This window comes from Populus nigra, chromosome 14 (assembly GCF_951802175.1).
Source record: "Populus nigra chromosome 14, ddPopNigr1.1, whole genome shotgun sequence".
Classification (NCBI taxonomy): domain Eukaryota; kingdom Viridiplantae; phylum Streptophyta; class Magnoliopsida; order Malpighiales; family Salicaceae; genus Populus; species Populus nigra.
Window position 1 is genome coordinate 13,728,431 of NC_084865.1, and position 25,535 is coordinate 13,753,965.

Genomic DNA, 25,535 nt, shown 5'->3' on the forward strand with positions numbered 1-25,535 from the left:
AACATTACAAACAAGCATGGAACTACGGTTGTTTTCATGCCTCTTAGCTATTGTTAACAAGCAACTTGTATTGGGCCAGTACAGGCCTGGCCGGCCGTGGGGCTTGGTATGAATCGGAAGCAATATAGGAGAGATGTTCTCTCAAATATGGAAATATAATTGGGCCGGTACGGGCCCATTTTAAAATGGGAAGCAAATACTCAAAAACTGCACCGTTTTTTGGGGAAATACAGAGAGACAAGACGACAGGAATCCCTATCTAGCTCCTGTTCAGCGCTGCTGCTACAGACTCCTCTCTTCTTGGCTCTGATTCTCTCATGGCGTCTTCTCTCGCATCAACTCTTTCAACGATCCAAAGGCGATGCTGCTGTTTAACCCTCAGGTCTCTCTCTTCAAAGAAACCACGCCCTTCTTATTATCATTGCTATCGACATTTCAATAAAGGACCACTCAAAAAGAGGAACTTCTCCCTCACTCTATCAAGAAACTTCTCTCAGCCTCACCTTTCTAAGAACACTCAAGGTCCTGGCCTTCACCACTTTGTTGCTCAAGCTGCTTCCTCAGCTTCCGCCCCCGTCTCCGCTTCTGTCTCTCAAACACAGCCCCAGTGAGTATTTTCTTTAAAGGGTTCTGGACAAATTTGAATTTGGATGTGTATTTTTAGTGATTTGTTTTAAAATGATTTAGTTGATACTGCTATTCCTTTTTCTTGTAGAAATGCTGCTTTTGGGAGTTTAGAACAGAAGGGTTTCCATTAGAAATGGGTTTTTTTTGCGTGAAGGGTGATAGAAATACTAAAGATTTATGGCTCAAATAATCAAGCTTATGCTGGAAATGTAATTCAATTACCTCTGGTTTCCATTGAATTCTCTTTGAAGCAAGTTTTTTGAAGTGAAGGGCTTTGTGAAGATTTAAACTTAGCTTCTCAATGACAAGTTAATGTCTGAAAGGGAACCAAACAAGTTAATGAATTCTCAAGGTTTCTCAAGTGAAAGTAACTGTAAAGACTAGGACTTTAGAGCTTAATACGAAGTTAATACTTGCAATATAATTCAATTTCGGTTGCTTTCATTTGGATTCTACGTGAAACAGGTTCCTTTACTGAAGGGAGCTATAAAGATTGAAGCTTTAGAGCTTAATATTTAATAAACAAGTTTAGGACTGAACTGCAAGTCACATCTATGCCTGCTTCCCGTCCTATTTTCTTTGAAACTGGTTTTGTTCTGTGAACTCGCTGTTAACATCAAAACTTTAAGGCTTAATAGCTGATTTTATGCCTGAAAGGCAATTCATTTATCATTGGTTTTGATTGAATTCTCTTCGAAACAAGCTCTTTAGCAAAAGTTGCTTTAAAGATTGAAACTTTAGTGCTTGATAAGCAAGTTCATGCTAGAAGATTGCTATTCAATTTTATGCTCCTTAAAACATGTTTCTTTGGTGAAGGTTGCTGTAAAGATTGAAAATGCAGGGTTAAAAATGAAATAAATGCTTGAATTGCAATTCAGTTATGAATGTTGGGCATTGTATTTAATAGAATTTGTATTGAATTTATTCTTTCTTTTTTAATTTCTGTCAAGATTTGTGCCAGCTATAGAAGTCCCACCAGATATTGAAATTCTACCAAGAGGCCGTATTTATCATGAGACTTATGGGTGTCAAATGAATGTAAATGACATGGAGATTGTTCTATCTATCATGAAGAATGCTGGATATAGTGAAATTGTGGATGTTCCTGAAAGTGCAGAGATCATATTTATTAATACATGTGCTATAAGGGACAATGCAGAGCAAAAGGTCTGGCAGAGACTTAATTACTTTTGGTTTCTAAAGAGACACTGGAAGAGCAATGTTGCCATTGGCAGGTCACAGTCGCATCATCCACCAAAGGTTGTTGTGTTGGGTTGCATGGCTGAGAGGTTAAAGGATAAGATATTAGATGCAGATAAGATGGTTGATGTGGTTTGTGGACCTGATGCTTATAGAGATTTGCCACGATTACTGGAAGAGGTCGAATATGGTCAGAAAGGGATCAATACCCTTCTCTCACTTGAAGAGACTTATGCAGATATTAGTCCTGTGAGGATCTCTAAAAATTCTATTAATGCTTTTGTGTCAGTGATGAGGGGTTGCAATAATATGTGCTCGTTTTGCATTGTTCCTTTTACTAGAGGTAGAGAGCGATCACGTCCTGTTGAATCAATAGTGAAGGAGGTGGCAGAACTCTGGAAAGAAGGTGTGAAAGAGGTAACTCTTCTTGGCCAGAATGTAAACAGCTATAATGATGCATCTGAGATTGAAAAGGAAGTTGAACCTGGAACAAATTGGAAGTATAGTGATGGTTTCTCCAGCACATGCAAGGTGAAAAGGGTAGGTTTACGTTTTTCAGATCTCTTGGATAGGCTTTCCACTGAATTTCCTGAAATGCGGTTCAGATACACATCACCGCACCCTAAAGATTTCCCAGATGACTTATTGTATGTAATGCGGAACAGACATAATATCTGCAAATCTATCCATTTACCTGCTCAAACTGGGAGTAGCACAGTTCTCGAAAGAATGCGTAGGGGATATACTAGAGAGGCATACTTAGATCTTGTGCAGAAAATCAGGAGAATTATTCCAGATGTAGGGATAACCAGCGACTTCATATGTGGTAAGAGATCCTATCAAAATGGCTTCATTTTCTATAACATTGGAACTTGCACTTCTCACAACTTTTTATGCTTAGATGATATATCAAAATTCTGCTTCACCTATAGGTTGTCTTAGTTTACTGTGGAGTGAGATATGTGGGGTTCGATTCCCATGCTTGTGTCCTGGTTAGTCTTTTTGCTTTTTCACCCATGTAACCAAATCATTAAGTTGAAAGGGCGTAGGAAAAATATTTTCTGATTACTACCTGTAATTTTTCAGGGCCTAATATGTCAGGCTGTCACTGAGACAAACTTCCTTGTTGTGATTTCCTAGTTCTCTTACATCATAGGAGTTAATATTGGGTAAAATAATATAAGCAGCTTTATTTTTGGGCCTGTTTACCTTGAATCCTGCTGTTCATGTCAGAGCTAAGACCAACTGAACGCTTATACGTGTTCTAGTACTCTTTAGAATGTCTGGTGCTGATTTTGTTCTTGTCCCATGTAGTTTGTGCTTTATCCTGTTGGAATTTCATAGGTTTTACCATTTTCTCAATCGTGCAGTTATACTAACTGATTTTAGGACCACTGCACGCAGTTTTACTTCCTTGTCTTTAGTATCGTTGCCATTCTCTCCCTGCTCTCGCAAGTTCCCCAACTGGCCTGTTTGGGAAGACAATTTTTTTTTTTTTTGACAAACCAACCTCCTTATTTGTTGATGCTCGTATCTATTTGTCAATTTAATTTAGATTTAGATTTTCCACATAGGAATTGCCTCTGGTTTTACATATACAACATCTATGTGCCTTAGTTTTTATGATGTTAAACCTCAGTTTTGATATTGCCCTCTTAATTCCTGGGCTCATTTCTACAGGTTTCTGTGGAGAAACTGAAGAGGAACACCAAGACACACTAAGTCTTGTAAAGGCTGTTGGTTATGATATGGCATATATGTTTGCATATAGCATGAGGGAAAAAACCCATGCCCATAGGAACTATGTTGATGATGTCCCTGATGAGGTCAAGCAGAGGAGGCTTGCAGAACTCATTGAGGCTTTCCGTGAGAGTACAGGTCAGTGTTTTGACTCCCAGATTGGATCTGTCCAACTTGTTTTAGTGGAAGGGCCCAACAAGAGAGCTCCAGACACAGAACTTATTGGCAAGAGTGATAGGGGCCATAGAGTTTTATTTACCAATCTGCCACTGCCAAATCGAAATGAGGATGGAAGTCAGGCGCGGAACCCCATGGTTGGTGATTATGTGGAAGTTCTTATATTGAAATCGACACGTGCTTCACTCTTTGGAGATGCGCTTGCTATTACCACATTGAGTTCATTTTACAGCAATCTTGACCAAAAAGCTGTTGCCTGTGCAAGCTAATGCTGAACAGCACTAGCTGCCTGGAATGGCATGCATTTCCATTTTTCAGTTAAATTATCATTAGATCATTCAAATGTATTCTTTCTTAGCATTGGTGGAGCTGTTTCTTGCTAGGAGATTCAGAATTTTGCATGCTAGCAGCCAGAACCTGCTGCCAATCTTGAACACTGAAGTAGCCTAGAGGTGCAAGGTGCCAGTGCTTAAGCTTTGGTGGAAGCATTGAGGTTAATATTTGCAAAGCGTTCAACGCAATCAAGTCTTGCTTGAATAATGCTACGCAACACGGAGTACCCAGTTCGTATCAAATGGAAAACTTCAGCCTGTTAGATTGCAGGATCCACATGCGGAGCCCACAAATTGGACGGTTGTTTTTCATTTGATGTATTTCCCTTCGTGCTGCTTCGTTTTTCATGATAAACGCACCTTCCCTCATTGCCTATATAGGGTCCAAGTCTTTTGTAAATGTAAAGGTATCGATCGAGACATTGAAATAATTTTTTGTAGGGGCTCCATTGAAGTAAGTTTTCCCATGTTATTCCGTGCTGTTATGTGCTTTGCTGCAAGTATGAAGATGAATTCAATTTGATGTTTCCTTGTATGTATTTAGAACATAAATTGGTTGCAAATCGATAGTATAACAAGAAATTATTTCTTGCCACTTCCTCATGCCGGTCGCCTGTAGTTGATTCCTTGAGCCAATCATGCCTTCTTCCGGAATTCAAAAGTGCCGGTCAAATTACAAACTTGCCAATGGCAATCCATATCCATTTGATTCTGCGTCAATTGGTTCCACTTCATTGTGTACAGCTAGTGATTGAGCTTCGCTGGAGTCACGAATTCTCCATGATTGTATCTTGACCCCAACTGAGATGTTCAATGTGTCCCGGTCAAGGAGATCTTTCTACTGATTGCACCCCTGGTGATCAATCTGATTTCTAATGTACAATTGATTACAGACTCAATTATTGAACGGAACAAAAGTGGCCGAAGCTTATAATGAACATGCAGGAAAACGTCTCCACTTGCTCCTAGTGCAACCATGACAGATGGCACCAACCGCAGTTGATTTTTCAAGGCCAAAAACACTAACTAAAAACCTAGTTGGATCACAACTCATATTATATACAACAGTACTTGCCTCAAAAGATGGTATGATAATAATACTGTACTGGTAATGTTCTGTGGACGGTGGGGGTGGGGGTGGGGGTGGGGGTGACGGTGACGGTGACGGTGACAGTGATAGTACTGAGAATGATGAAGACAATACGAAGGTTTTCTCTGGTGTCCACAGCAGGAAAGTGGAGAGGAAGAGGAGATGGCTGACAAATTTCGGCGCCCTGTATAGTTCCAGTGGACTTGTCTTACGTGCCCACTGCATGTCCTTGAGTTGCGTGGCATCACACCAGCTCCCATCTAGGTGAATCATAGCCCAAATGTCAAAACTACTATCACATTTTTTTTCCCTCTTTTGAATTTACTTGGACAAAATTTGTTAGGAACGTTTGGGAATATGATTGCAGCTGTGTTTTTAAAAACTTTTAAATTTTTTTATTAAAATTTAATATGATTTATATATTTTATATCATTTTAATATGCTAATATTAAAAATAATTTTAAAAAATAAAAAAAATTATTGGTATGTATTTTGACACAAAAAGTTATTTGAAAAGCACCCGCAACCACACTGCCAAACATGCTCTCAAGTCAAAGCAAAGCCTGTGTTTGTTTTTATATTTTAAAATGTTTTTTTAATAAATTTTTTTATAATTTTATATTATTTTGATCTTTTATGTTAAAAATAAATTTTAAAAATAAAAAAATATTATTTTAATATATTTTAAAATAAAACTCAATTTAAAAAACACTACAAGAAAAAATTATACATGAATTCAACTAGAAGCTCAGGGTAACAAACACATTTAATTTATAGTATCTACTATGTTGTCATTCAATATATATGTTTGGTACTATAATAATTGTTATTTTTTAAAATATATTTTACTTAGAGCTGTATTAAAATAATATTTTTTTAAAAAAATTATTATTAATATCAGCACATCAAAACGATCTAGAAACAATAAAAAAATAATTTGAAGTAAATAAAAAATAAAAAAATATTTTTTTTAAAATATATTTTTGAAAAATAAAAATAAACAGGCTCTAAATAATAAATCATGCAAATAATAAATATTTAAAACTCTATGAATAAAACATAGATATTTAAAATAAAATTATATATTAACTATTGAATAAAATGTGAATATTAATGTTAAATTTATATTTTCATATTAAATACTCTATTTGTTATAAAAAAAATCTAAAAGGCTCGACTTTTTCCTATTCATTGTTATAAGAAACAATATGGATTCAAGTAGTGTTTTGACCACTTTATCCTTCATTGCACTTAAAAATTACATTGGAAGCAAGGGTAAAGTTGTATTTTCTAGGGGATTCAAATATTATTTGCATATTGGGTGGGAGAAATTTAGTTATATACTTTTTGAAATGTACACCAAAAATATTTTTTCATAGCTAAAAAAATTGACCATTTGCAAAAAAGGTTTTTATTTCTCTTTGCATAATTTTTGAAAAGTTAAATTACATATATAACCTTGGACTAAAAAGAAAGCCTCTTGGGAGGGTATTTTAATCCTTACAAATTGATTTTTAAGTAATATTTATTTGCTCTTGTATCCTGTCTAGTAATTACCTTTTTTTGAATATTAATAAATTAATTAAAGAGGTTGGCTGTGTTGTTCACATGTCAACGCGTTAATATCTCGCGTGTCATTTTAAAGATGCGTAAGACATATTCTGGTGACCAAAAACTTTCAGCCACCGTCTCATCTGATATGTTAGGTGGCAGTGCAGTTCCTAGGGCGCTGCGTTTAGTCAGTACGGTGGTGATTTGAAGACAATGAATTTTTTTCCTCCTTGCCTTCTTCTCTCTCTCTCGTGTCCTAGGATTCATGCGAAACATTTAAAAATGTTGCGTGATCTAGTTTATATTTGTTTTAAACTTGATTTTTATTTTTTTTATTTTTTTAATTTAATATTTTTTAAAGTTTATTTTATTTTTTATTTTGTTTTTCATTATTTAATCTCATTATATTTTTGTATCCAATATGTTCTTTATTCTTTTAATTGTTATTTTTTTTATCATTTTCATTAATTTATTTTTCAAGTTTGTCCTTTGGAATTTAATATAAATTTATTTGGTTTTCAATTTTGGTTCTCATTTTTTTATTGTCCTTTTTTTTTTATCATTTTGATCATTTATTTAGTTTTTCAATTTAATCCTTGATTAGTTTCTTTCAATTATTTTTTGTGCATGGTTTAGTCCTTATTGTTTTGATTTTAATCTTTTTATGATTTAGAACTTTGTTTTTAAATTTTTTCATGTCTGTCTTTTATAAGATAATCCAAGTCTTATAACTTGATTCATTAATTTCAATGATGAACTCAGTTTTTAAGTTCGTTTTTTTTAAATCCTTTTACTTTTTTTTAATTTTCACCATTTAACATTGACTTATCGAGTCTTGAGTTTCTTTTTGCTAGGTTATCACTGTCTCATATCTCAGATTGTAAGTTAGTTGAATTAACTTGAGGTGACTCGGTTTTTTTATTTTTATTTTATTTTATCATTTGTCATTAAATTATTTATATTTGAGCATGTTTTATTAAATATTATTTGAAAAAAAAAGCTATTGTGATGGGTTATCCTAGGTGTGAGTTGGTCAAATTACCTTGGGTTAGCTTGTATTTTCTTACTAAGTTTTTTTTTAAATCTAACCACGGTTTTTTTTGTCAGTGTTTCTTTTGAAAGTCTATTTTTTTTCTTGATTTTTTTATGAGTTTTTTTTTAATTTCACATAAAATAATTTGCTTTTAAAATTTGTTATTTTTTCACTTTTCTTTATGTTTGGTTATTTCGTAACGGGTTGGTAAATTTAACCCGAGTTAGCTTGAGTTTTTTTTGTTGAACTTTTATTTTTTACTCGGTCCCTCTTTTAAAATTCTTTTCTTATTCTGATCTCATATTGCGAGTTGTGGGTTTCTCGAGTTAGCCCGAGCTGACTCGAGTTTTCTTCCCCGGTATTATAATTTTTGAACTTATTTTCTTTGTTTTTATATTTAGCATTGAGTAATCAGGTCTTGAACTTTATAATTTTTTTTTATTTTCATTTATATAGGTTGTTTCGGTCTCAGGAGTTATATTTTGATAAATTTAACCTGATTTATTTTAAATTATCATTATCTAAATATTATTATTTTTATATTAAAAAAATTAAAACCAACCGCAATGTAACGCCAATCATCAATCTAGTACACTCGATAAATCAATGGAGACACACAATCAGCAAATTGCTTTCAAACAGTAATAAAAAACTTTTTTCCCAAAAATTTGAAGACGAGTCAGTTTTCATATTATGAAGATCATTTCAGAGAGAAAGCATCATTTTGATTACAAAATAAAATAATTTCCAAAGACCATGTTTATGTCCCTTACAGTGATTGTATATGAATGATTTTGACCGAGGAGTTGAAAATTATCTGTTCTTGTATAGTTTTAAGCATGTCTCTTCCAGTTCTATTTTTAGAAATATAAGATTTCTTTTGAAAAGGTTTAGAATAATTTTTTTCTTAAGTTAGTTCTATTTTAGCAATCTTTTCTTGTATTAAAGAAATAATGACAATTTTCTTAGCGTGATTTTCCCAATTAATTATCTAATCACGTTTAGCACATAATATTTAGTTGTATCTTGGAATTGATTTATAAAACATGTAATAATTTTTTTAAGATCAAATTACATGTGAGATCTATTCATATTAAAGTTTAAAATTATGTTGGGTTTCGTAATCCAACATAAATGTTTTAATTTGAAATATTAATGTATTTAAAAATCCAATTAAAATCAAATAAGAGATTATTTTAAAAAAATCTCTTGGATAATAAAAATCTCAAACCCAAAATAGTTTTGTGAATTGAATAGCGGCTCGTGAGATAATAAGTTTAAATTTGGGTTTGGTCAATCAAAAATATTTGCTACCAAATCCTTATTTGATTAATAATTTCTTTCGGTTTTTAAAATATCCTGATACATAAATTGATATATTAATTATATAATTAAAATAAATATTATTATGAGTAATTCATGAAATAATCGCATTATAATTATTGAATATTCATAAATTATGTAAAATTAATGTTTCAGTTTCAAAGTTCCTTGAATAAATGTACTGGATGAGTGAAAAGTCATATAATCTCATGAGTTATTCCCTTTCTTTATCTGGTTGTTGTTTTTTTTTTCTTATACCTATTCACCTACTATACTATTCTACACTAAAGTTTAGGTAATATATTTATAGAGAGATATTAAGTATAATTTATTTAAATTTATTGAATTTTGTTTAGGAATACAAAGAAATGTTAGTAATAACTAGAAAGCTTGAATTTTACCGATTAAATTGTCTGAGTTAATATTAAATTAAAGTTTAATAGATATTTCCCTATATATGTATATATTATATATAGAAGACGTATCATCCTATTTAACTGTACCAGGAAACAAATAATTTTTATCTATCCTCTTAATTAATAGATAAAATATTTATTGATTTATAATCATACTAAAATAAATTACTCTTCTTCACACAATCTAATATTTTCTAGCAAAAAAAAAAACATAGTAAATGAAGTGAAGACAAAATACATAGCCTGGCGGCCTGGGTGCACCCAATATGGCCAACTCATTAAATGATAGTTGCTCTAGATCTCCCGAATCTCCCCACTCAAGATATCTATGCCCCCTCTCATTCATTTCTCTTACAAGGAAAGGCTTCTTGTCAACCACCTCATAAAACCACACACGAACACGCAAGAGGGAGTAGGAGAGCAACATAGGACTAGCTAGTGCATGTTGTTATTAGAGGGTCAGCTTGGATAGCTCTGAAGTTAAGTTGCAGGGTTTGTGGCTTTCCTGGCTAGGGTTCCAAGCAGAATAAAGATAGAGAAAAGAGAGTTTTGTTCGAGAGAATGGAATGGTTTATAGGATTTTGGATTTTGGTTGGTATCTTTGTTGGATGGTGTTGGTATAGTAAAGAGAAGAGCAGCAGCACCAGCGACATGAAAATGGAACAAAAGAGTGGAGTGCTTCCAAAGGGAAGCTTTGGCTGGCCTCTGATAGGAGAAACTCTTGACTTCATTGCTGCTGGCTACACTTCTCAACCTGTTAGTTTCATGGAGAAACGCAGATCACTGTAAGCTTTTAATTTCTCTCAGTTTCTTTCTTGCTTTTATGATCTTCGATCTCCCTGCCTTTTCTGTAGCTAGCTAGCTCGTTACATCCCCTGTGAGTTCAAAAGCTGATCATATCTTTAATCTCTTCTGCTTTCTTCTTCTTTCTTTTTTCTTTTTATATGAAAAGCTAATTAAAAAGTTAAAGTGGGTACAAGTTCGCATGCTCACCAATATAGATTATTCAGGCCATGTTCTAGTTAGTCTCTCTTGGACGATGTAGGGTTTCCATTTTTTATAAATTCGTTCCTGGTTTATATTTTTTTTAATCGTAATTAACATCATATATATATATATATATCCTGATTTTCTTTTTATATGAAAATAAATACAATTAAGGTACAAGTGCTGAAATTTCTTGTCATCGAATGTGTTCTAAGTTGTCTCAAAATTAATCTTCATGGAATTACTCAAGATAGATTGATAGATTTCTTTTCCATTTCTCCAAGCACTACTAGTAACAACCCAAGTTCTGTGATCAACTGATCTAGTGTTTTACTTCTACAGAAAAATTTTACTACAAGATATGCCACATGAGTTAACATGGATTCATGCTCCAATATTCAGTTTTACATGATTAGAATTAGATAGCATATTGCTATGATCTTCTACTTCTCCTTAATTTGCCGATCTGACCAGCATTATTGTTTCATTACAGTAACTGTGTGTGATGGTGATGGTCTTGTTGATGATGGTCATGATGATATAGTGTGGTTTGCCAAAAAATAAAATATTTCACGAGGGATACTGTGAATATGTAATATCAAGCTTTAATTTTTTTTAGGGCTATTGAATTGCATGTTATGCACTCTATTTTTTGTCGTTGTTTTTTATCGAGCCCTTAAATTAATGAATTTTAATTAATACATTGTGAAATTGCATGTAGGGAAAAAAGAGAACCGTATCTCTTAATTTGTCCTCTTACGAAAGATTTTGTAAATTTGGTAGGCCAAAATGTTCTTTTGAATACACATATTTGCCTACAAGTCCTTCACCAGTAACAATTAATTACCTTCAAGCCAATCTAAGCTCACAATGCCGACAAGTTTTTCATGGTCTAGAGGCCATAGATAGACATGCCGATTGCCGAAGGTTCAGAAGTAGTGGTTTTCTAGACGAGTCAACATTTTTGCTAATTTGTAGCCTATCTTCATGCCTATGTCCATAGAATACTGAAGCTCCTATGTATCCTATTGCTTCCTCCAGTCAGCAAGCACAGCCTATGTCCCCATAGAGTTTTCAGCTCTGCACTGAAATGACAATTTTCTTATCATTTCATTTCATGCAAGTGCCCTCTTTCTTCAATCAATGAAAACCACCAAACAAGGAATGGGTCAAAATCTGTGTGTCTGTGTGTATGTCTGCAGGTACGGGAAGGTGTTCAAAACACACATACTGGGGACACCCATCATAGTATCCACGGATCCAGCAGTGAACAAAGTTGTTTTACAAAACCATGGCAACATTTTTATTCCTGCTTATCCTAAATCAATCAGGGAAATATTTGGAGAATATTCTATACTTCAAACCAATGGAACTCTACAGAAGAAGGTCCATGCACTTATTGGTGGTTTCTTGAGGTCACCACAGTTCAAAACTAGAATTACCAAAGACATTGAGCACCATGTCAAACTCACCTTGACTTCCTGGAAGGACCTGCCCCTTCTATTCGTCCAAGAAGAAACCCAAAAGGTTCATCTCTTCTCCTCTCTCCAATTTATACTCCTAAAGATATATAAGAAGTTCTTCGAGCCATACTTAAGGGACTAATAACTCCTGTTAAACTTTTATTTACTCTGCGAATGTTTCAGTTCACGTTCAAAGTCTTGGTTAAAGCATTGCTAAGCCTTGATCCAAGTGATGATTTGGATTTTCTTAAGAGAGAATTCGATGAATTCATCAAAGGGTTGATTTGTCTGCCGATCAAATTACCAGGAACGAGATTATACAAATCCTTAAAGGTAAAAAAAAATAATTATATTTTTGAAAGTATTAGTACTTATCACTCAATAAAAATAGAAACACCATGTTATGTTTAGTTAGTGTCTTGTAATACAGAAAAGAAAAGGACATAAATGATAGATATCTGTTTTGTTGAAGATATTGAAACGGCAGCGTAAAATGAATGTCTCACCGTCGCCGTCATTACCGAAGTTATTTTCATAGGTTTTAACTTGTTATAAACATGCAGGCTAAAGAGAGAATATTCAAGCTAGTAAAAAAGATTGTTGAGCAAAGAAAATTGGGCTTGGAGAAATCAGAAGATCAAGAACAGCAAAATACAATCCCTAATGATGCAGTGGACGTGCTTTTACGTGACATTTCTGGTGAACAAAATGACAAGCAATCTCTATCGTTGGATTTCATCATTTCACATGTTATTGAGCTGATGATCCCTGGAGAAGAAACCGTGCCCATGTCCATGACCTTAGCTGTCAAATTCCTCAGTGACTGCCCTGTCGCTCTAGAGCTATTAACGGTATATATATATATGTATATTTATATGTATTCAATCTTCTACCCTATATATCAACCACCACAAGATAGAGTTTGCATCTTTTTAATCAAACGGCTAGGATTATTCGAGGTTCACTGCTATATGGGCCATGCGTTGTCGGCTTCATCACGTATTGTATAGTGGTTGACTTTTCTTAAAAAGTCTTTTCAATGGACACACACGTGAGTCCTTTTTAAAGGGCCCCACAACTCGTGGAAGCTTATGACCCGTACGATTATAGAGTCGAACGGCTGTCGGGCAAGGACCACCTGGGTTGAGACCACTCTAGGCATCACATTATTATCATTTATTATCAATATTAGGACAACTTTATTCTCATTTATTATCAATATTAGTACAAGGTACTAAAAAACATTAGAGAGAAAATTATCTGTATTGTGATTTTTAGACGTGGTTGTGAAAAATAATTTTATTTAAATTCTAAGATAGTTATATGAATGAATCTTTTAAATGATATCAATTGGTTAATGTCTAATATGATTGATTGATTATTTATTTTAAAAATTTAAATCAAAATGGATATTTATGATTAAAAAAAATGTTTTGCTTGTCCATTTATTTATTATTTCCGTGTTGGGTTAGTGTTCCATAGAAGAAATAAATATAAAAATATATAAATGTATTTAGTTAAAGATATATGACGAAAACATAAAATAAACATGTTCAAAACAAAAATAGTTCTGTAATGAATTTTTATATGTTTAAATCAGGAAGTGCATGAAGACATGTCCCTACTATCTCTGTTTTTTTTTTTTTTTTTCAAGATAGTAATCAAATGCTACCTATAAGGTTTATTTTATAATAAATTACTTCATAGTAAATTTATTATAAAAAGGAGTTAAGTTGATAAGATTGTTAGAGAACATCTAACAATATTCAAGAACATGGTTTTGCCTTTGCATTAAGTTTTAGCATCATGATGTATTGATGGATTAGAACTTGACACTAGAAGCAAAGATAAGAGCAGAAAAGTTTGTACTAAGACAATGGAATGTTTTAAAAGAACTGCCTGAAATAAACGAACGTGAACTGGCTAGCTGCTGGTTGAAGCAGGATTTGGTTTCTGCTATCCTTGGCTTGGCTTGCGTTTAGTCCCCAGAAAAACTACTAGTGAATAGAGATGCACCACTACTGTAGTATCTTCTTGGTCATTACTACCGCTTCTAATTCGTATATAATGTTCTGTTTCACTTAAATACACTCACGTTTTTGCTTTTTCGATGGTAGCTCTGCCATGGTGCTATTTACTTAGGTTAGTACTAGAAGGATACCTTGCCACATCTACACCAGTGATTTATTCTTGAAATGTTGAAACTGAATGCATGGCAATAATTTTTGCATATTGGAGTTTCTTTTGTGGGGGGTAGTGATGTTTCCTGTGATTGTGTAGGAGGAGAACATGAAATTGAAGAGGCAGAAGACTGATTCTGGTGATGATTATTGTTGGACTGATTACATGTCCTTGCAATTTACTCAGAATGTAAGTAACAAATGTTGAAAGGGAAGATGAAAATGATGAATATTAATTTACAGTAGATCAAGGTCTCATCATTAAACTAATTTCATGAGATAGATTATGAAATTATGTTTATAACTTGAGATTATTTGTTTGTTTGTCTATGACCCTAGGTGATAAATGAAACTCTTAGAGTAGCAAACATAATCAATGCAGTTTGGAGGAAAGCTCTCAAGGATGTAGAGATCAAAGGTGTGTGTGTGTGATCATTCTTCTGTTTCTTTTTTCTTTTTCCTACTGTGATTTGGAATTCCTGACGTAGTGAAAAATATGTTTCTAAAAATCGAGTAAGGATACACGCAAGTAATGTTTCTGGGAAATTATAAGAAACTTCTTGTTTAATTTTGCAGGAATTCTGATTCCCGAAGGATGGTGTGTCTTGACATCTTTCAGTTCTGTACATATGGATGAAGAAAATTATGAAAACCCATATGAGTTTGATCCATGGAGATGGGAGGTAAAGCTGTAAAACCATTTTGATAGAGCCTAGAATCACCTCTGCTGTCTTTGTCTAGCAAGATAATGATTTTTGGTCCACAAGGGTCACTTTTTATTAACCAGGGCGCATGAGGAGGCTTCAGTCACTCTCAATTTTCTTCTCAGCTGAAAAATTCAAAAAGGAAAAAACTAATCTTGTGAACAATGTGCTGTTCTTTTTAACTACAGAAAACAGGAGCTTCTGTTAAAAACAATTGCTTTACACCTTTTGGAGGTGGACAAAGGCTATGCCCTGGTCTAGAACTATCCAGGCTTGAAATCTCCATCTTCCTTCACCATCTCGTCACAACTTACAGGTAGTTTTGGTCCCTAAAATTATCTCATACTGTTGCATCTGATGTGCTACTCCCTCTCACATCTATGAGCATGATCTGTCTGGAAGTGCTGAATAATTTCTTGAGAAATGATCATATAGATATTTAGGGCCTGTTTGCCTACGCAGCCAACTTCATTTTAAATTGTGGTTGGCCCCAAAACATAAAAAATGAAGCTTTTATTGGCCAATCTGGTTTGAAATGCGGTTGACCCTGTAGACAAAAAGTCCATGCATTGGTTGGTAGTGCTCTTTGATTTGTTAATTTGGCTATTAAATTTCTCTTACTGCAGATGGATTGCTGAAAAGGATGACATTATCTACTTTCCAACAGTGAAGTTAAAGAAAAAACTGCCTATCAGAGTCACCTCCATTGGCAACTCTTCATGACCAAATTATCAACTGAAACCACCACGGGGTAGCCAATCTAGGAAGTTATATACAGATAATATCTCAACTTGAGGATAAATATAGCCAGACAGGTCCATGTGTGGGTGTGGGTTTCTGTGGGGGCGGGGATGCCATTGAATCTCTACATATACAGCCATAAGATTCATAATAAAATGGCTAGGGACTCCCCTATCATGGTGTTAGTTCTTGTGTCACTATCAATTTTATCACAGTAGATGGGGTCTGTACCCTTTTGTCGGGCCTTTCAAATTGATTGCAAGGGGGGACGATTTAATCTAACTCTCATGTCCGAGTCTCAATCTAGTACCCATCTGTTGCAGTTTTGAACGACAATTAGGGTCGATTTGCCTAGGTGCTGTGCAGAGGACATGCTCATGCAGTCATCTCTCAATTATATAATCCTCTGGTGGAGCCATCTCGCAATTCTCAAATGAGGGCTAACCTGTAAAACATAATGGCATTTGCAACCTAAGAATGATGTCAAGTTAGGTTGATAATCAATGTAGCCATGAAAGCACGAGAACGAATTGTAGCTGGCTCCCAGCTACACATTCCATCGCTTGTGATTTCGCTCGGCAAGCTTTTAGCATCAGCATTTAGCACTCAGGTACAGTGTGCACGAAAGTGTGGGAGACATAACTCGGACATACTACAGCAGGTATGGGGCAGAACACACAACCTGGTAGAATGATCTTTCAATCCTGGGCGTAGTCTTTAAGAGCTTTTCGTTCACAAAGTAACATCTCGCAATCACAGGAAGAGACCCGGCAGGTGAAACCGCAATTTGAAAACTCGAGAGACCTTAAAAGTAGCATCCTAGCATCATGTAGAAGGTTTAGAAGTGAGATACTCGGGTTAGGTATATAAATTACCTCATTAAATTCTCTCCTACTCCAAACTAAAACAGAGCAGATTAAAAGCTGCCGTTTAGCTCTATAAACAAAGCCTCATTAAAGGTAGCAGGCTGTATAAATAATGGCAAAATGCTAGCATCATACGAGGCTTTTGAAGCACAGAGACGTGCTTGTTCATAGGTTTTACAATCATTACAGTGACTTGGTGAAATCCTCCAACATAATTAAAAGATTCCATTTTACCCTTTCCATTTCGCAGGAGATGATTTTCTGAGTAAATGGTACTAGTATGTGATCCAGGTACCCATCCAGGATAACGTAATCGATCCAGCTTGCCAAGAGAAGATAAAAGGTGGAAGAACATACTGAAACACACCCCATCGAGTTGTAGCATGTGCTTTACTAATCCTACCGAACAAAGTACAATATTCCAATTTACAAATCAAAAATTTCAAATGACAATTGAAAATTGTGAAAAAGCAAAGTGTCGGATTTGTTATAGTTGTGAAAATACTGCAGCAGTTATTGATAAATATTGCAATAAAAAAGAAACTAAAAAGAACACCGTTCTGATATCAGTCTATAAGCCTCGAACTACAAGAGTTATGAAGGCTAAATGACATCAAAATAACCATTAATGAAACAAACCAGCAGACAGGAAGGAAAAACATGCGAGGAACTGGCATCGTTGGGATTACAAGCAGAAGCAGCAGTACCACACAAAGTTGTGAACCGCGAAACGATTGAGCCATGGGTTTTTTCTTCTCTTTCCTAGAGCTGTTGCAGCTCTGTCAGACTTTGAGCCCATGGTCTATCCCTTTCCACTACAGTCATCTTACATTCTACCCTATCAATTCCCTTCTTCTTCTTACCCTCCTGTAGCTGAGCTTTATGTTTCTTTGCCTCTACATGCTCATATCCAAAAATTTTATTTTATTTTTGTTTAAAATGAATTTTATTTTATATTTCTAAACTAAAAATATTCTAAACCATCATCGTTACCACATTTCCAAACATGTTTTAATTTCTATAATATTTCACCACATGCCAATGTGCACATTCTTGTCTTCCATTCAAATATTCATGTCATTCACCATAAGTGAATAGCATGTCGAATCTCGCGCTATCAACGTGCACAATAATTCATTTAAATGGAAATCAATAATTGAAAGGCATTTGATGCAATGATGCACATATTGATAATCAAGTACTTCAATAATACAAATTAGATATTGAAGAATATCATGAAGGCTACACAATAATATTGAGCTCGTAATCAAATTATTACCAACTAAAATCTTGATAGAATTCATGGTGAAAGAAGGGAAAAGGAAAAAAACTCTTTCTAGATTGAATTTTTAGATCGTTGTCAAATTCTAATTCAATCTCCTTCCTCCTCCTCTCGCATCCAGTGTTGAATTGCAAGTTTCAATGGTGATAAATCATTTCCTATCAGCTCCAGTCTCCTTTTTTTTTTCTTCTTCGGATGAATTCTCTTCTCATTTGTTTCACTGATTTTTCACCCAGAACAGGAACTTTCCATCCGCCAGCTTCTAGCCCGAATTTTTTTATTAGATCGACTTATTTTGATACGTTCCTGAAATTTCTAGCAAGGAAATTTTCTATTCTTAAAATAAAAAGTTTCTCATTCATCCTCTCGTTCTTGCCCAAAAAGATTAATTTTTTCATTTAATTGGCTACTAATCGGGTTTTTTTTAATATCAGAACTGAAATTCAATTTAGATGGATACTTTAGCTAAAGTTTTGAGGATTAAATATTGATCTCCAAAACCGCTTGCTACATGGATTAATTTTGAGAAATTATATAATAGATGGTTAATTTTAGGTTCGAGTTCTGTGATTATGAATATAATGATTACTAGAAATTTATATGTGATCGTTAACTTCAAAGTTTATACTATTAATAGAAATAAATGCAAATTAATTCGGATATCACTATAATAATAAAAAGAAATTTGAAAGTACGGTAAAAAGAATATGGAAACCAGTCACATCAAAACTTACAAAGGACATTAAATTATGAGAAGCAAAATTATGTCAGGAGACATCAAATTCAATCATTCCCACATTAATTCAAGATAGGCAGTGCATGTTTTGGTATTTAATAAATAATCATTGCATGCCACCAACTAATCCTTGAAAAAGTTGAACAATCTCTAGATCATTTTCAACAAGCACGAAATACAACAAAAATTACTTGAATATGAGACGGAGGCTGCAAACACCGAGTTATTTTCATAAAAGTGCATGAAAAGAGTACAAGAAACAACTCTACTTGTGGGAAGCTTTTCCTATAGTTTACATGAAGCCTTCACAGAAAGCATAAAATCAAGTTTAAGAGAGTCAGAATCAAGGAAAGGCTCAAAACAAAACAAATAACAAAATGAATAAAAAAAAGAAGCTAGGGTATGCTGAGTTAGGGGTGAGAAAAAAAATTAAAAAACTGATTAAACTGAGAAAACCAGAAAAAAATAACTGAAAAAACTGAATCGTGAAAAAAAACTGATTAAACCGATTAGAATTTTTAAAAAACCAACCGGTTCGATTTTAAAAGCCTGAAATTGAAAAACTGAACCGAACCCAAACTGAAAAAACCGAGCCACACCAAAAAATCAAACAAAACTGAAAAAATAAACCAAATCAATTTAAACTGGTTTTTATTCTAAAATAACTAAATTAAAATTAATCGGTTTGAACCGTTTCCAGTTTAAAAAAAACTAGTTTAATTACTTTTTTTTTTTTAGATAAAAAACTAAACGAACAAAAAATATCACCCCAAAGCCCATGCGCCTGTATCAAATTACACCCGCGCAATTATGGTGGACAATTTTCAAAGATAATTGTTATTTTACTGTGGCAATTAAAATAAAATATATGTAAGAATTTGCAGTATTTAAATTCTGAGCTAGAAACGTATTTCTTTAAGTCGAAGTCTACTTCTTCTTTTTTTCGATGAAAATTGTCTTCTTTTTTTTTATTAATGGTGCCTTTTTCTAATAAAAACCAAATTAATTAAAATAAATATTCACAAGAATTTTAATAATTTAAATTAAGGTGGGAAAGTTTATTTCTTAAGGAAAAACTCTCATTTTCTTATTCCTTTAACTGTTTTAAAACAAAAAGATTTGTTTTTTTTATTAGTAATATATTTTTTAAAATAAAAGCTTACCGGTATCTAAAAGGAGAATTTCAATGAAAAATAAAGAAAAATCATCTCTTCTTCATTTTTATGTGTATGTACGGAAAATAATAATCAATTCATGAAGAACATATTTAAAAAATAATATTTTGTTCCCATTAAATATTCGTTTACAATTTTTTGATTATTTGTTGCAAATTAGACACTAGGAACGTGTATAATTATATATTAAAAAAATATTAACTTTAAATATAACCATAAAAATATTTAATATTATTTTAAAAAACATGAGATGGTTCTTAAAATAGCATTGTAATTAGTAATTTAATTTGAGATTTATTTTAAGTTAAAAATATATATTTTTAGCATGCTGGACCGATAAAAAAGCCCATACAGCCTTTGGCCTGGACTAGAATTGCACACCTAACACTGTTTTTTACTTTCCATCAAGTAGGAGACAGACATGTAGTTCGCAAAATTAAAAAATAAAAAGATTTATAGTAAATAAAGTATAGTAAAAAAGGTGAGTGCCTATGCGATCAAGGGGTTTTTTTTAATGTGGTTTCAAGTTTGAATTTTTTGATTGCTAATATGATGGATACTAGAAATTTACATGATCGTTAATTTCAGAACTTATAAGATTAATCGAGATAAATATAAATTGATCCAGATATTCACATTAATAAAAATAAATAAATAAATAAATAAAAAAAAGAGAAGGGCCAAGTTTTTGTATCTGGTAACCTATTTATTAACTTGGAATAGTAAAAATGAGCCCAATAAGGAGCATTGGGAAACATTGAGCTGCTTTAGTTTCTTGTATAATATAATAGAAATATTAACCATCAATATTTTTCATCAACACGTGAACTATACAGATATTTTCAACCGTATACACGATAGATGGATATGGCGGCATTGAATTCTTGAGAAACTGGTGTGGAATGGTCCATGGTGCAGTGTTCTTTGGTATGCTAACAGGGCTACTGTCTCTCTCTGTGCAGATGGATAGCGGAAAAGGATGACACCATCTGCCTTCCAACAGTGTCTAGTCGAGGAGAAAGCTGCCTATCACAGCCGCCTCCCCTGGAAACTCTTCATGACCATACTATTAACTGCAACCACCGTACGTTAACCAATGAATATATCTCGATTTTTGGATGAATATATCCAGACAGATGGGTGCCATTGTAGCTCCACGAGGACGGCCATAAGGAGCCTAATTAAATAGAAAGGGGCTCCCTATCGTGGTGGTGGTTCTTGTGTCACTATCTTTTATCACAGCAGACGGGGCCCTTTTACCCATTTGTTGGGTCTTCCAAGATTGATTGCTAGTGGGGATTATCTGACAGTAACGCTTGCAGTTTTGAGCAACAAGAAGGGACAATTTGCCTTGGTCCCGTATATTGAACATGCTCACGCAGGCATGCTTGGTAGCCCCCCTCAATTATATGGAGCTGGTGAAGCCTACCAGAATTCTCATGCAGGTATTTGCTTTGCCTGATAATAATGTGGAGTTAGGCTTCATACCATCAATACAGTCATGCCTTTGAAATTATTCCTATAATTCAGTCCACATTTGTACACATCTAAGTACAGATACGGAATACCATAAGATACAATACATTATGGCTAGAAAGTACAAGAATGAAGAATAATCCAAAGAAATGCTTAATACTTAAAATGACTTTCAACAATGTGGATACCTCATGAAATTTCTATTGCATATCCATACGTGTCCAATAGTCAGCTTAAAGGAATTTATAATACACAGAGCATACTCGAGGAATGTATAATAGACAATGAAGCAAAGCCCGACCTGGGAATTTATGCAATCCCAATTCTTAAAAGAGCCATATAAGTTAGCATCATGTGAATGGTTAAGGGTAAGATAACTCTGGGCGGCTCTATAAACTGCCTCATTAAATCCACTCTCCCCCTCCAAGGAAAAAAAGAAGAAGAAAAAAAAGCAAAATAAGACCTGCCATGATAACTTGAGAGATCAACAGAAGGCCTGCACTGTATAAATAATTGCAACATCCTAGTATCACATGAGGCTTTCAAAACACACAAAGACATGCACACTCATGCATGCTCGCAGGTTTTGCTCCCATCACCTTCGATAAGCCAAATTACATTAAGGTCATCATAGCCTCCAACATGATTAAAGGATTTGCATTTTCCCCTTTTCTATTTCTTGGGAGGTGACTTTTTAAATAAATGGTACAGGTCTGTTATCAAGATACAAATCCAGAATAGCATAATTGCTCAGTTCGCCAAAAGAAGAGAAGAGAAAATGGAGGAACCAATAACATACACCCTAAGGAGTTGCAGAATAGGTTTTCCTAATCTTGCACACAAACCTACATCATCCCATTTATAAGTCAGAGTTTTGTAGCACAAATAAAAAATTACGCAAAAAGAATTTGTTATAAAGACTAAATGACATCAAGAGCAGCAATGGTTAAACCCAACCAAAAGACAAGAACGAACTACATGCGAGGAACTTACAAAATTTGGTCTAATATTCAACTTTTATCAAGCAAAAGCAACGGTACCACATATAGATGAATAAGGAATTATTAAGACATGGATTTTTTCTTCTCTTCCTCAAGTCGTTGCAGCTCTGCCAGTTTTTGAGCCCATTCTCTATCCCTAGCTACTGCAGCCATCTTACGCTCCACCCTCGCAATTCTTTTCTTCCTATTAGCCTCCTGCAACTGAGCTTTACGTTTCTTTTTCTCTGCCTGTTCATACTCAAAACCAAGTCCTCGTTGATGAAACTGGTATTATCTTTAGATGGGAAATAAAGCAAGTTTGAAGTAAAGCCATCAGCCATCCAACAGGATGTTTCAAGATAATCACAAGGTTGGGGGGGATATAAGATTAAAATAAACGAGGATTTGTGAATGCACAGGCACAAACACACACATTCATAATAACAAAAGGTAGGTTAAATCAAAACAAACAGTGTTGACAACTCATAAGACAAAAGGAGAACAAAAGATCAAGCCATTTGATACCACACACTTCTCATTTGGCATAAAATCTGGTCAATTCACAATGAATTCTAAAAAGACCCATAATGAAGCCCACGAAAGACAAGTGTTAACAGTGTTCTCTCAAGGTTGAGAATCAACCATGATAATCTACGAGTCTAGCAAAATGAACAAGGGTAGCGCATGCATATCACAAACAAAGTTGTTAAGGGACACCCATATACAAATAATGTTTTTTTTTGTTTCCAAATAACACATAACTATGCCATTCAAGAATTAATATCCTGCATTGCAGAATATATTCTTGTATTCATCTTTATTTATGGAACTTACGAAAGAAAGTAAATTATGAGAAGCTAAGAGCTCACTCTCATTGGTTACACAAAGACCCATGTCAGGTGATATCAAATCCAATCATCCCCACATAATTCAGGATAGGCTGGCTATCTTTTGATAGTTGATAAATAATCAGCGCATGCCACCCACAATTCTTGAGAAAGTTTAAATGAAGCCTTCACAGAATGCACAAAGTCAAACATAAAATGGTCAAAAACAAGTAAAAGCTCACGAGAAAGTGAGGATGGAGTATAAAAAAACAAACTGATTAGTGCAAATACCCTATCAGAAATTAATTTCCAAGTCTTTAGGGGTTGGTGACAAACAGAATCTATCAATCCTTTTGACACCTCTAGAAGGAATTGCCCATTGATGAGACTGTCATCTAGAAAGCAATTCCAAAATGAACTCCCTACAGCATTACCTCAATAGGTTTAGGTATTCCCCTAGACAGTTACAAGTTAATGCAATTTAGCTCAAAACGGGGTTGAGGGTGTTGGTGGGGGGCTACATGATTGTTTTCTCCTACTAAACAAAATTAACTGCATTTTTCTATAACGCATAAATCCTAGCATCTTCATCAAATTAATGTGCACAAACTCGTTAATTCTGTGGATATAAAATTCCATTCAAGCTCTGATTGGTTTCGCAAAATCAAACAATGCCACGGAATACTAGATCACAAAGCAATCAATTCTAGAATTTCCCTTTCACCATATATTCCCTCACTAGCTTTCTTTATGATATACTCTGTCCATTAACTGACACAAGTAGTACATGATATTTTTCATCAACCATGCTTGATTTCTTTTTTATTCTGCCTTTAAAAAAACACAATTTTAAAGTCTAAACAGCAACTACCCTGCAATACTCAAAGAAAAGACCAGCAAAATAATTGACAGAAATAATTTACTCTGAACACATGCAAAGAACTTTCTATAGGATTAATGAACACGAACCAGTATAAACTCCTTGCGTTGCCTGATGCGCTTCTTCTCATTCCTTCTCTTAACACTCCCTACATTAGGATTATTGGGTTTAATGGGTTGTCCTGGTACATACTGAACCCAGGCATATGGACCTGCATTATTCTCAATCCAATTACCATTTCTGACAAAAACCCAATCCACACCCACAAAAACACAAAGTACAAAACAAAAAACTACTTCATCCCTTCTAACACCCTACTCCCATAAAACCCCCAATCAAATTTTTATTTCTGTCAAGTTACAATTCATACCCACAAAAATACACCCAAATCCCACCACAAAAGCTACAAAATTTCCGAAAACCACAAAGCCCTAAAGCCCCAAATCAAGAAAAAAATAAAAAATCGAATCGATTACCTGGAGGTTTCAAGCTGGCTCTTTTTCTCCGAGGCTTATCGACGGGTCTTCGTTTAGGAAATCGAGTGCTGGTTAATCTATCAAAAGGGTTTGCTTCTGATAAGAAGCTGAAATGCCTGATCATTTGAGTCCATGGAGAGTGGCCTCCACCGCTGAGAGAGAGCCTGAACTCTGGTTTTGAGGCCAAAAACGGCGTCGTTGAGGAACTTCTTGCGTGGGTTGTTAGGGTTCTTGACAAGGGTCGAATTGCATTTCTTAGAGCTCCAAATCCCATTTTTGTTCTTCCAAAAATATCAATGAATTGAAGGGTTTTAGTCGAAGGTTGATGCAGCTATAGTGAAGTGAAGAGTGACATGGGCTATGAGAGTGAGTGACCAACAAAAGGAAAACCCACTTCATGTTTTGGGCTTTCTGATGGACTTGATTTGTTTTGCAAGCATTTTGGTCCCAAAAAAAGGATTTTTTGTATTGAAATTTATTATTTCCTTACATTACCTTTTATATTTTATATTTTTATTTTTCATTCTATTTAGTCCTATTATTTTAAATAATTAAAAATTTAAGGAAAAATAATAAGAACTTATAATTTAGCTTTTATATTATCATATATATTTTTTTAAAATAATTTAAGGTATGTATATGATAGATTTGATTGGATGTTAGAAAGCTCCTTTCTTTCTTATGGTCTCATTGTTTTATGATAAATATATAATACAAGCTTATAATATTGTCTTTCAAGTAAAAACAGCAACAAAAACATATTTTGTAAGAAATCTTGATTCAAACATTTTGGTTAAATTTTTTTTTACCTTTTATTTTCCAAAGATTTATTAACTTTGCAAAAAAATTTTAATTTACACATGGTAACATCTAGTTTATAAAAAAAACTACAAATTATTCATGAGTATAAGGTTTATATATTTACTTGCTTGATGTAGATAATAATATTGCAATTATTTAAAAATGTCAAAAAAAAATACAAATGAGAACTTACAAAAAATAATTATAGAGGGGGGAGCGTGCTCGCTCGATCACACGCGAAGCTTCTTATTTGCATATTGCTAATTTTATGGTAAAGTCTCGCACTAAAGCCATTTCTGATGGCATAATTATCTCAGCAAATTTAAGCCCTAGCTAGCTAGTAAACCTTTTTCCTTGACGAGGCATGAACCTAACCCTAGTTTGCCATTATATGGCGCCAAGCGCGCATTCAAGAAACGGTTTTTCAGGTCCATTAGCCACACGACCCCGCCAAAACAAAGAAAAAGAGAAA

The 25,535-nt window shown here is 34.0% G+C and overlaps 3 protein-coding genes across 6 annotated transcripts; 2 read left to right on the plus strand and 1 right to left on the minus strand.

Annotated features, from left to right (window-relative positions):
- Positions 1–220: 220 nt before the first annotated feature.
- Positions 221–4,548, plus strand: LOC133673214 (CDK5RAP1-like protein). 2 transcript variants are annotated; one of them, XM_062093930.1, is made up of 4 exons: positions 484–607; positions 716–836; positions 1,578–2,653; positions 3,508–4,548. In XM_062093930.1, exons 2-4 carry the CDS (start codon positions 805–807, stop codon positions 4,011–4,013), a joined length of 1,614 nt encoding a protein of 537 aa, XP_061949914.1. In that variant the 5' UTR covers positions 484–607; positions 716–804; the 3' UTR covers positions 4,014–4,548. The 2 variants fall into 2 exon arrangements, with proteins under 2 accessions (XP_061949913.1, XP_061949914.1); XM_062093929.1 differs by lacking the exon at positions 716–836 and having other exon boundaries at positions 221–607.
- A 5,248-nt stretch (positions 4,549–9,796) lies between these two features.
- On the plus strand, positions 9,797–15,816 carry LOC133672776 (3-epi-6-deoxocathasterone 23-monooxygenase CYP90C1). The gene is made up of 9 exons (XM_062093305.1): positions 9,797–10,274; positions 11,679–12,003; positions 12,123–12,272; positions 12,503–12,790; positions 14,220–14,309; positions 14,459–14,537; positions 14,696–14,802; positions 15,012–15,139; positions 15,450–15,816. Exons 1-9 carry the CDS (start codon positions 10,051–10,053, stop codon positions 15,544–15,546), a joined length of 1,488 nt encoding a protein of 495 aa, XP_061949289.1. The 5' UTR covers positions 9,797–10,050; the 3' UTR covers positions 15,547–15,816.
- Positions 15,817–21,909: 6,093 nt separating this feature from the next.
- On the minus strand, positions 21,910–24,718 carry LOC133672300 (uncharacterized). 3 transcript variants are annotated; one of them, XR_009834829.1, is made up of 4 exons: positions 24,263–24,717; positions 23,876–23,997; positions 22,949–23,092; positions 22,089–22,328 (listed from the first exon to the last, which is right to left on the minus strand). XR_009834829.1 is itself a non-coding variant. In XM_062092677.1 (3 exons), exons 1-3 carry the CDS (start codon positions 24,534–24,536, stop codon positions 22,164–22,166), a joined length of 561 nt encoding a protein of 186 aa, XP_061948661.1. In that variant the 5' UTR covers positions 24,537–24,701; the 3' UTR covers positions 21,910–22,163. The 3 variants fall into 3 exon arrangements, 2 of the variants coding, with proteins under 2 accessions (XP_061948661.1, XP_061948662.1); XM_062092677.1 differs by lacking the exon at positions 22,949–23,092 and having other exon boundaries at positions 21,910–22,328; positions 24,263–24,701; XM_062092678.1 differs by lacking the exon at positions 22,089–22,328 and having other exon boundaries at positions 22,948–23,092; positions 24,263–24,718.
- Positions 24,719–25,535: the final 817 nt, after the last annotated feature.

Excerpts from the sequence above, each read along its gene's own strand:
- LOC133673214 (XM_062093929.1), top strand. The coding sequence starts at position 318 with ATGGCGTCTTCTCTCGCATCAACTCTTTCAACGATCCAAAGGCGATGC. Across the intron at positions 608-1,577 it reads GTCTCTCAAACACAGCCCCA|ATTTGTGCCAGCTATAGAAG; the intron begins GTGAGTATTTTC and ends ATTTCTGTCAAG. Across the intron at positions 2,654-3,507 it reads AACCAGCGACTTCATATGTG|GTTTCTGTGGAGAAACTGAA; the intron begins GTAAGAGATCCT and ends TCATTTCTACAG.
- LOC133672776 (XM_062093305.1), top strand. The coding sequence starts at position 10,051 with ATGGAATGGTTTATAGGATTTTGGATTTTGGTTGGTATCTTTGTTGGA. Across the intron at positions 12,791-14,219 it reads TCGCTCTAGAGCTATTAACG|GAGGAGAACATGAAATTGAA; the intron begins GTATATATATAT and ends GTGATTGTGTAG. Across the intron at positions 14,310-14,458 it reads CCTTGCAATTTACTCAGAAT|GTGATAAATGAAACTCTTAG; the intron begins GTAAGTAACAAA and ends CTATGACCCTAG.
- LOC133672300 (XM_062092677.1), bottom strand. The coding sequence starts at position 24,536 with ATGGGATTTGGAGCTCTAAGAAATGCAATTCGACCCTTGTCAAGAACC. Across the intron at positions 23,998-24,262 it reads AGCCAGCTTGAAACCTCCAG|GTCCATATGCCTGGGTTCAG; the intron begins GTAATCGATTCG and ends AGAATAATGCAG. Across the intron at positions 22,329-23,875 it reads AACGCAAGGAGTTTATACTG|GCAGAGAAAAAGAAACGTAA; the intron begins GTTCGTGTTCAT and ends GAGTATGAACAG.